This window comes from Oncorhynchus kisutch, linkage group LG9 (assembly GCF_002021735.2).
Source record: "Oncorhynchus kisutch isolate 150728-3 linkage group LG9, Okis_V2, whole genome shotgun sequence".
NCBI lineage: Eukaryota > Metazoa > Chordata > Actinopteri > Salmoniformes > Salmonidae > Oncorhynchus > Oncorhynchus kisutch.
The window spans coordinates 22,746,982-22,758,120 of NC_034182.2; the positions used below are offsets into that span (position 1 = coordinate 22,746,982).

The window sequence follows — 11,139 nt, forward strand, 5'->3', positions numbered from 1 at the left end:
GGCAGTAGGGATGACCACGCGTTCTCTTGATAAGTGCATGAATTTGACCATTTTTCTGTCCTGCTAAGCATTCAAAATGTAAAGAGTACTTTTGACTGTCAGGGAAAATTTATGGAGTAAAAAGTACAATATTTTCTTTAGGAATGTAGTGAAGTAAATGTAAAAGTTGTCAAAAATATAAATAGTAAAGTAAAGTACAGATACCCTAAAAAATGAATTAAGTAGTACTTTAAAGTATTTTTACTTAAGTACTAGTAGTACTTTTAAGTATTTTTACTTAATTAAGTACTTTACAGAACTGATCTTTTGTCTTGCCCATTTACCCCCTGAATGGCACACACATACACAATCCATGTCTCAATTGTCTGAAGGCTTACAAATCATTCTTTAACCTGTCTCCTCCATTTATCTACACTGATTGAAGTGAATTTAACAAGTGACATCAATAAGTGATCATAGCTTTCACCTGGATTCACCTGGTCTGTCGGAAGTCATTGAAAGAGCAGGTGTTCCTAATGTTATGTACACACAGATTAGATACTGCTCTAGGTTTTTTTTTAAATACCTTAAACCTTAAAATAATATGGCCGGTTTAAACCATTTGAAACTTTGATTAAACAACGTGCATTATATTTACGTATTGCTCAGTTTACTAAACTATAGTTTAGTGTCACCCTCCTTACATTGAAGAAAAGTTTTTAATTAACTCACCCTGCCAGATTGCAATGGGTTTTACAGTATTTTTGCACAGACTTGAACTGTTTACTCCATATAAGTGTCACCTGAGATGTACTGTATCAAGTCCTTTCTGTGGCTCATATTCAATATCCCTTGTCCCTTACCTTCAATTTGTCTTCTCAGTTCGTCCAGCAGGGCTTGCTGTTGTTCCTCTCTGAACTCTGTGGTTTTGGCCCTCAATGTCAAAGCTTGAAGTTTCCTCTCCTGAAATGGAAAACAGTTATTTGAACAAATATGTCATAACAAATACTTAGGCAGATCGTATATTTAGGAAGATCATATATCATATATCATATATATTGACAACAGCTGGTGAAACTAACACTGTAAAGTGTGAAAAAATTGGATCAGTGTTATTTCCAGTGTTATATCAGTTATTTCCCTTCTAATCAACAGATTTGCAAGGGCAAGAATTTTGGCTTTCCATGGTGACATCACTATGCAGTAAACTGGTTAATAAACCAATAAAAAAGTTGTTGGTTCGAATCCTTGAGCTGACAAGGTGAAATGTGCACTATACACAAATTTATCCTATAAGTAGCTCTGGATAAGAATTTCTGCTAAATGACTAAACATGTAAATGTAAAATAACAAAGAGAGTTTGAAAACTCTATCTGCCAATAACAGCTAGTTTTCAGTTTTCCCCTCCCCACGGAGATCACTAAAAAGCTATTTTGACCCATTTTAATGGAAATTTATTACAGTAAGTGCCTATGCACAACAACAAATAAAATCACAGTGAATGATACTGTTTACAACAACAACAACAACAACAAATATGCAAATATGTTTAATACCTTTGTTAGAACCAAGTATTGAGTTTATTCTTGTTAGAACCAAGTATTAAGTTTAAGTTTTGACCAATAAGGTAGCTTGTTAAGCTGTGGCCAATGGGAGAGATGACCTGGTAGAAAGGGAGAGACGTTGGAAAAAGGATGGACATTACATTATGACCGTTGGTTAAGAAAAATTTGAAAAGAATACGATAAAAATATAACAAAACCCATACTTACCGAGTTTTGATTTGATTTTATAAGAGTTATTATCATTTTGTTAAGAAAGACTTAGTAAAGATTGAAGCTACCGTCTCATCGTGGAGGTATTTGACAGCTTTGAGGATAGCCTAGCATCGTGCGACCCCCGAGAGAGAATTGCTTGGAGAAGATTAACTAGTTCATGTTCCCATGGGATATCGGTTATTGCTGAGGAGTACTGTCTGCATTGATAGCGGTACTTGCTGTGGATCTTGTGAGGAAACCTTCCCAGAACTGATATACTTCACTGAGGGAATATCTACGAGTAGTGAGTAACCACAACGGTGGGGTGACTTTATGTGTGTCCTCATTCTTTTGAGCTCCAACGCGCGTCAACGGGGTTTAACCAAGCTTGAAATAACTTGGACATGGGGGTTGTGCACGACTCATTGGGGTTTATTATTTAATTTTTATTTTGATGTGGTGCTTTGAAAATGTAATAATACACGTCTTGAATCTTGTGTATGTTGCTTTGATGGAGTCATTTACAGTTTCAATTGAATTTAATGCATCGGAAAGCATATCCTTATACAATAACAAAAATCTATAATCATTCTATCTGAAGATAAACCCTAGTTGTCATCACCCTAGATAGTTTACAATAGGGATTCTTATTGGAGATGTACTTCTCACCTAACATCCCATGCTGTTGAGATATACTATGTAAGGTAATATTGTGAGAGTCAAATTCAAGCCTGGTTTTATTTTCACCTTTATTTAACCAGGTAGGCAAGTTGAGAACAAGTTCTCATTTACAATTGCGACCTGGCCAAGATAAAGCAAAGCAGTTCGACACATACAACAACACAGAGTTACACATGGAGTAAAACAAACCCTCTCTAGTGAGAGAGTTACATACAGTATGGTTTTATGGGACAGTGGAACATTTGTTTTTTAAATTGAGTGGAGAGACATTATCCAGACAGAGACTCTGATGTAATATGAGTTGGTTTGGAGCATTTTATAACATGTTTTAGACACATTTTAATAATGCGTTGTAGTCTATGGCAAGTTATGACTCTGTAATTAACACAATATAAAAACTAAAAATAAAACCAGTTTGGGGGAACAATTACAAGCACATAAAGAGTTAAAATAAGGCCACATATAAAAATGTGTGAACTTACCCTTTAAGTTCAAAACTTTGTCCATTCTTGTTAGGAATGGACATTTGTCTTTGGCTAACAGGCATGTGGCTACAAAACAAACACATTCTCATTCTGAACCCTTGAATACATGATATAGAAATATATCTGTTTAAACATTTTATTTGGATTACTTTCGGTTACCCCTGCTGGAGTCAACAGCAGCCTCAATGTTTTTCAGGTTCTCCAACTGTTCTCTGAAGCTGTCAGTCGGGCCTTAATGGCTCTTAGTTCCATCAGAAGGTTACACATGTCTGGCTGGCAGTTGCTGATTGTCTTGGCTAGGGCTGGTGCTTGGATCTGAGAAGAACTTCAGTCTCTATGTCCTGTGCCTGTTCAGGCTGAATCTGTACCATGAAGTCATTCAGGTTCACTTCGATCATGACTCAGGATATGACCCAGAAACAGGTCAAAATATATATTATACAAGGGGACATGCCTGGGCAGGCATAATGGTCAGAACTAGAAAGACTCAAAAATGGAAAACCACGCTGGTAAGACTTGACAGGAGAAGACTGGCAACAGACAAACAGAAAACACTGGTATAAATACCCAGGGGATAATGGGGACAAATGGGAGACACCTGGTGGGGGGTGGAGACAAGCACAAGACAGGTGAAACAGATCAGGGTGTGACATCTTCACTGAGAGTCCCAGAGTCCCAGACAAACACGGCAGCACCAGGGTCTGAGTCCCCCATTCTAAAACTTGTAGGTAAGTAATGTCAAAATTCACACGAAACCACTCGGCTACCTAGGTAGCCCCTGGTCCTGTCTCTTTCCTTTCTACACCGTTCTACGTCAAATCAAATCAAATGTTATTTGTCTCATACACATATTTAGCAGATGTTATTGCGGGTGTAGAGAAAATCTTGTGTTTCTAGCTCCAACAGTGCAGTAATATCTTACAATTCACAACAATACACACAACCTAAAATAATGGAATTAAGGAATATAAAAATATAAGGATGAGCTACAGTGGGGAGAACAAGTATTTGATACACTGCCGATTTTGCAGGTTTTCCTACTTACAAAGCATGTAGAGGTCTGTCATTTAAAAAAAATCATAGGTACACTTCAACTGTGAGAGATGGAATCTAAAACTAAAATCCAGAAAATCACATTGTATGATTTTTAAGTAATTCATTAGCATTTTATTGTATGACAAGTATTTGATCACCTACCAACCATTCCTCTCTCTTCTCTGCCCCACTGTAGCTATTCCTCTTGTCCAGATGGGATAGGTCAGTGTGTAGTGCAATGGCGATTGCATTATCTGTGGATCTATTGTGGCAGTAAGCAAATTGATGTCGGTCTAGGGTATCTGGTAAGGTAGAGGTAATAGGATCGTTAACTAGCTTTTCAAGCACTTCATGATGACAAATGTCAGTGCTTATTGGGCGATAGTCATTCAGTTCAGTTACCTTTGCTTTCTTGGGTAGAGGAGCAATGGAGGACATCGACACGAGCCTACCAGGTGAGCTAAACTACTTCTATGCTCGCTTTGAGGCACCAGCTTTTATTTGTGTAAATAATAGCTGGTGCACGATATCTAAGGAAGCCTCGAGCTATTGCTCGCCTGAGGTAGAGTATCTCATGATAAACTGTAGACCACACTACATACCTAGAGAGTTTTTATCTGTATGTTTCGTAACTGTTTACATACCACCACAGTCAGCGGCTGGCACTAAGACAGCATTGAATGAGCTGTATTCCGCCATAAGCAAACAAGAACACGCTCACCCAAAGGCGGGGACAGTGAATGAGGACTTTAGTGCAGTGAAACTTAAATCCTTTTTACCAGATTTCTATCATGTTAAATGTGCAACCAGAGGGAAAACAACTCTGGACCACCTTTACTCCATATACAGAAATGCATACAAAGCTCTCCCTCACCCTCCAGTTGACAAATCTGACCATAATTCTGTCCTCCTGATTCTTGCTTACAAGTAAAAAATTATAGCAGGAAGCACCAGTGACTAGATCAAAAGAAAGTGGTCAGATGAAGCAGATGCTAAGCACAGGACTGCTTTGCTAGCACAGACTGGAATATGTTCCAGGATTCCTCCGATGGCATTGAGGAGTACACCACATCAATCATTGGCTTCATCAATAAGTGCATTGATGACGTCGTCCCCACAGTGACCGTACGTACATACCCCAACCAGAAGCCATGGATTACAGACAACATCCACACTGAGCTAAAGGCTATAGCTGCCGCTTTCAAGGAGCGGGACTCTAACCCGGAAGCTGATAAGAAATCCCGCTTCGAACCATCAAACAGTCAAACCTTCAATGCATGGACTAAGATCGAATCGTACTACACCGGCTCTGACTCTCGTCAGATGTGGCAGGTCTTGCAAACCATTACAGACTACAAAGGGAGGCACAGCCGAGAGTTGACCAGTGACACGAGCCTACCAGACGAGATAAGCTACGTCGTATGCTCGCTTCGAGGCAAATAACACTGAAACATGCATGAGAGAACCATCTGTTCTGGAAGATTGTGTGATCATGTCCTCCGCAGCCAATGTGATTAAGATCTTTAAACAGGTCAACATTCACAAGGCCGCAGGGCCAGATGGATTACCAGGACGTGTACTGCGAGCATGCACTGACCAACTGGCAAGAGTCTTCACTGACATGTTCAACCTCTCCCTGTTCGAGTCTGTAATACCGACATGTTTTAAGCAGACCACCATAGTGCCTGTGCCCAAGAACTAAGGTAACCTGCCTAAATGACTACCGACCCGTAGAACTCACGTCTGTAGCCATGAAGTGCTTCGAAAGGCTGGTCATGGCTCACATCAACACCATTATCCCAGAAACCCTAGACCCACTCCAATTTGTATACCGCCCCAACAGATCCATAGATGATGCAATCTCTATTGCACTCCACACTGCCCTTTCCCAGCTGGACAAAAGGAACACCTACGTGAGAATGCTATTCATTGACTACAGCTCAGCGTTCAACACCATAGCGTACTCAAAGCTCAGCAATAAGCTAAGAACCCTGGGACTTAACTACCCCGGAACATATCCCAGTTTGCATGATCAAAACTATCTTAAAGTGTGGATTCTGATTGGTCAGACTAGTGTTGAAGAGTCCTTAGCACAGGTACTTCCTGTTTGAGTTTCTGCCTATAGGAAGGGAGGAGCAAAATGGAGTCGTGATCAGATTTGATGAAGAGAGGGCGGGGGAGGGCTTTGTAGGAATCCCGGAAGTTGGTGTAGCAGTGGTTGAGTGTTTTAGCAGCACGAGTACTACAGTCAATAGGTTGGTAGAACTTCGGGAGCGTTTTCCTCAAATTTGCTGTGTTAAAATCCCAGCTACAATAAATGCAGCCTCAGGATATGTGGTTTCCAGTTTGTATAAAGTCCAGTGAAGGTCTTTGAAACATTGTGCAATGTTACCGTGTCTTCAGGACCCCTCACCCTCAGGGTGGGGGGGGGGGTGGGGGGCTCGTTGACAAGCTCCATTACTGCAGTAATTAAATAATAAAGTTGACTTGTTTTGAAGAAATGTTAAAGTGTCTCCTTTTGATTAGAATAATTCCATGACACGGTTATGATATAAAACTAAATGTTTCAGAAGTAGAGGCGTCTTGTGATATTGATCTTTACCACTTAGTTATCGTAGCTGAGTTCTACAAGCAATGTCTTAAGGATTTAATCAGGTTCTGGGAATCAGAAAGGCAATCTGCCTATGCCTGTCTTTTGCAGACAAGTTATATGCATATTAAAGTATGATTGGATCTGTTGTTTATGCATCTAATATAATCACTGAGTAGGTCAGTCGTCTAAGTAACAATCCTCTATCTCAGGAATGAACGAGATGACATCCCTCAGTTCGTCCAGGCTCTCCTGTAGCCGTTCAGCTGTCTGTCTGATCGTCTGGATGAACTTCATGGTCTCTGACTTGACCTCAGCCTTTGGTTCTTCACATCCAGGCTTCAGCTCAGTGAAGGAGTCTGTGTCCATCGCTTTTAACTTACTGGTATCATTTGCCTTCGCCTGTCGGATGTTGTGGATCTCTTTGGCATCCATGGCAATGAAGAAGATATCAACCGCTACAAAAAAAGCTGAAAATATTCCTGTCGCCACCTCTGCCACACGCACTGCCCTGGCAGTTTGGGCTGCCACCTTGCCAATATTGGCTACCCGGAGATATCGGAAGAGCTCTGTGGTGCCCGCAACGCCTTTCCCAACCCTCACCCCAGCACTAGCAGCGGCCTCTATATTTAAACCGGCACTTTCTGTCTTAGAAGAGCTACTTTTCATGAGTGTCTCCAAACCCTCAGCGATGTCTTGTAGAGATGTCACCACAGAGTTCATCTTCTCCTGGAACTCCTTGATGATGTTTTTCATGGCTAGGCGGTCGGTGGACTGATTGACCATGTTGGTGATGTTGGATACTCCCGCTGTGGCACCACCAGTGACAGCAATCCCAATACCCACCCCAGTGACGATGAGGGAGGCGCCCAGAGTGAAGGGAGCCATGATGAGCCCGACTAAAGAGGTGATTCCTCCAGCTGCCCCAATAACACCTCCTGTCAGACTGCCTATGGTGGTGCCTTTGTGAATACTCTCCAAGCCACCTGCCAGAGTTCTCAGCTTGTCCAAGGTTGCCTGGAGTTCCTCCACAGTTTTCTCACTCTACAGAAATGAATGAACACATGTATATTAATGAATGAATGGAAATGTAGATGGTTACCAGACATATTGAATGATTGAACGATTGATATTGCATAGCAAACCTTTTTTTTGAGGAAACTGATAATGAAGGGTTTTGCCATGATGTCACCAGCTGAAGGCCTAATGGTCGGGTCTTGTTGGAAGATGTCACACAGGAGTTCGCAGAGCTCCGGTGAGAAGCTCTTTGGTAGGGATGGGTAAGATCCCCTCAATATTTTTTTAATGAGGTTCGTTGTGTTCACTGCAGTGAACTGAGAAGAAAGAACTGTCTATTATCACACAATATCCATCATTATCTAGTGGTGGACAGGCAAAATAGAACGAGTTCAATTTATGTCGGAATTATTGGATTTTGATCGACCCTTCAAGCATCCCGAGTTTACAAGTTTTTGGTATCTGATCTTTGAACTTTTCAGCTGAAAATTGATAAAACAGAGCAATCTTACAATCGTAATATTTTTTATGAGATACATGTAGCTAGTTTAATTTTGGCAATGTTAGCTATCTTAAACTAGCTGGGTAGACACTTATCTCATTGGTTGAATAATTGTTTGTACTTTAAAATTATTTGACTGCACTCATGTCGTATACAACTTCACCGACTGGAAAATACGAAATAACAACAAGCATTTAAATGCAGGATTACTTACTGCACCCTGAAGCATACACAACTCATACAGCACACATCCCAAGGACCAAATATCACTGCAAAGGATGGAAAATAAACATGTTAATTCTCATGTATTTATGATTATTTTATACTGCATAACCCTCACTTATTTTTCCACTTATAAACCTGTTAACAAACATATCCTATGGTAACACTGTGTCTGTGAGCGTGTGTGTGTGTGTGGAGTAACAGCCATGTCAGTGGATCTCTGCAAATGTCAACTTACTTCACATTTTCATTATTGTCTAGGTCATCTTATTGGCCTGGTTTACCTAACGTATGGCTTGGGACATGACTTTATGACATATATCATGTCATTTTATGATGCCACATCGTAGGCCTTGTGACAGAGTTACAGTAAATGAGGGATTATCTAGCCTCAAATGCTTTTGTGGTTTCATTCTCATCTCACTTTACCTTGAACAATTAGGGAAATTGCTAATTATTACCTCAAAATCTTTACATTTTTTCCAGGAATATATATTTAAATATGCTTGTTAAATATTTTCTACCTTTTGGTGTCATATATTCCACCAGTTAGAATCTCTGGGCCTAAATAACCCACCATTCCATCCTCGTTGGTAGTCCTGATAAACAAAGTACGCACATTAACAGATTTTTTTCTCCCTACTCATTTATGTAATCAAAAATGCTAAACTATTAATTGGTGTAACTATTAATGTATTTTGTGTAAATTCATCATGAGCCTTTTATAATTACAAAACTAACATACTTTTCATTGACACTTCCAAACGCTCCCAAACGAAGTGTTTCAAATTCTGTGAGAAGTATGCTCTAGTATAGATAAGAAAATACCAGTTGAGGTGTTAAACAACAGTTTATGACATTCCATCATTTAATTTCGGCACTGATATGAATCAAAACATACATTTGTGTAATAATCTCTTTTTGTATCGCTGTGAAGTCAACAATCCCCCACAAATCACAACATGCAGTTGATTGTTTAACAGGGATTTACATAAAACCTGACATTTTATTAACCCTCCTTTTTCTTTAAGTTTATTTCCAGGCTCTCTTTAAACTAATAGCCTTTGCATGATGTTCTATTAGCGGTACCTGGGGTCTCAGTTCTCTGTGAAGAAGGCCCTGGTCATGTACATGCTTCAGGGCCATGCAGATCTTGACAAACCAGTCCATAATCTGTGAAGGTATCAAAGTAATATATATTTAGCCTAAAATAAAAACAGTTGTGTTGTGGAATTTTCTAGTTATTACTTCAGCTACCTTCTCAGAGTAATCTTCTGTAGGGTTTGTCTTCTGCTCTTGTATCTTCTGAGAGAGATTTCCCTTCGCACAATGGTCTGTCACTATATAGTAGCAGTTATCCTCTGTGAAAATTTATTCGTAGTTTGTGTGTGAATACTACTTGGGAATACTAATCGTGAAACATATTAATACTGTAGTAGTTCGCTTGTTGAAGTTGCTGATACTGTATTAACTTGTAATTCCAATATAATGTCTCTGATTTTTATTTTACCTTTATTTTACTAGGCAAGTCAGTTAAGAACAAAATCTTATTTTCAATGACGGCCTAGGAACAGTGGGTTAACTGCCTGTTCAGGGGCAGAACGACAGATTTGTACCTTGTCAGCTCGGGGATTCGAACCTGCAACCTTTTGGTTACTAGTCCAACACTCTCACCACGTAGTTACCTGGAAATGAGTTTTTGTAGCTTACAATGTGGGGGTGACTAATCTGTCTGAGGCATTCAACCTCTGAGACAATTTCTCCAGCACTGGAGTTCAGGACAGATGTCTGTCAAAACAAATGATATGTGACTTATTGAAAGATATAGGCATGTTAATTATTTCGTTTATCTTTATAAATACATGTCACTATCAATCATTATTTTTGCACCTGCAGAGTTGCCTGTAATTGAAAACCAATTATGTATCCCTCTGTGATCATTCCAAAAAACTCTTAAGATATAATCAATTCAGAAATAACAAATAGTTCTCACATACCTCATTCAGTTTGATCTCTTTAATGACAAACTGGTCACCATGTTTGTCAGTAGCTATGACACCATTCTCTACCTCCTTCTGGGTAGTGTATCCTTTCTTCTCAAGGACACTCTGTGTTTTCCCCATCTTTAAATTTCACTAGAGTCTGTGTTTCACTCATGTCAATTAGCAATGTTCATCTTTTTTTAAATCAATAAAGTACATTTTAACATACACTGAGGTCACAAAACATTAGGAACACCTTCCTAATATTGAGTTGCACCCCTTTTGCACTCAGAACAGCCTGAATCCGTCAGGGCATGGACTCTACAAGGTGTCGAAAGTGTTCCACAGGGATGCTGGCCCATGTTGACACCAATGCTTCCCACAGTTGTGTCAAGTTGGCTGGATGTCCTTTGGGTGGTGGACCATTCTTCATACTGTTGAGCGTGAAAACCCCAGCAGCTTTGCAGTTCTTGACACACTAGAACCGGTGCTCCTAGCACCTACCCCGTTCAAATGCACCATTCACTCTCTGAATGGCACAATTGTCTTAACATGTGATATTAATAAGGGATCATATCTTTCACCTGGATTTACCTGGTCAGTCGATGTCATGGAAAGACCAGGTGTTCCTAATATTTTGTACACTCAGTGTAAAACACATTGGTTTGCAATAATACAACATACCAGTAAGGTGAATATGTTAGTAACACAGGTTTACCTTTGCTTGTCTGTCTGCTGGTTGTGCTGCTGGCTTACTTTACCTACAATTTGATTAGGAGTTCCAGTCTTATATGCAGGACTCCTCCTCTACTTACATAGTTTGATCAAACAAACACACCCATATCCGCATTACATGTTAAGCAATAATGGATGAACTATCAACCGGTGT

General features: G+C 39.8%; 1 protein-coding gene across 1 annotated transcript; it reads right to left on the reverse strand.

The window, feature by feature from the left end:
- Window positions 1-3,063: 3,063 nt before the first annotated feature.
- LOC109896356 (apolipoprotein L6-like) lies at window positions 3,064-10,557 on the reverse strand. The gene is made up of 9 exons (XM_020490603.2): window positions 10,266-10,557; window positions 9,954-10,056; window positions 9,526-9,629; window positions 9,358-9,441; window positions 9,014-9,075; window positions 8,793-8,867; window positions 8,261-8,315; window positions 7,673-7,861; window positions 3,064-7,571 (listed from the first exon to the last, which is right to left on the reverse strand). The coding sequence occupies exons 1-9, from the start codon at window positions 10,389-10,391 to the stop codon at window positions 6,708-6,710; spliced, it is 1,662 nt and encodes a 553-aa protein (XP_020346192.2). The 5' UTR covers window positions 10,392-10,557; the 3' UTR covers window positions 3,064-6,707.
- Window positions 10,558-11,139: the final 582 nt, after the last annotated feature.

Coding starts and splice junctions, on each gene's coding strand:
- LOC109896356 (XM_020490603.2), bottom strand. CDS start 10,391: ATGGGGAAAACACAGAGTGTCCTTGAGAAGAAAGGATACACTACCCAG. Junction 9,630..9,953: donor CTACAAAAACTCATTTCCAG/GTAACTACGTGG, acceptor AAATTTTCACAG/AGGATAACTGCTACTATATA. Junction 7,572..7,672: donor TCAGTTTCCTCAAAAAAAAG/GTTTGCTATGCA, acceptor TCATTTCTGTAG/AGTGAGAAAACTGTGGAGGA.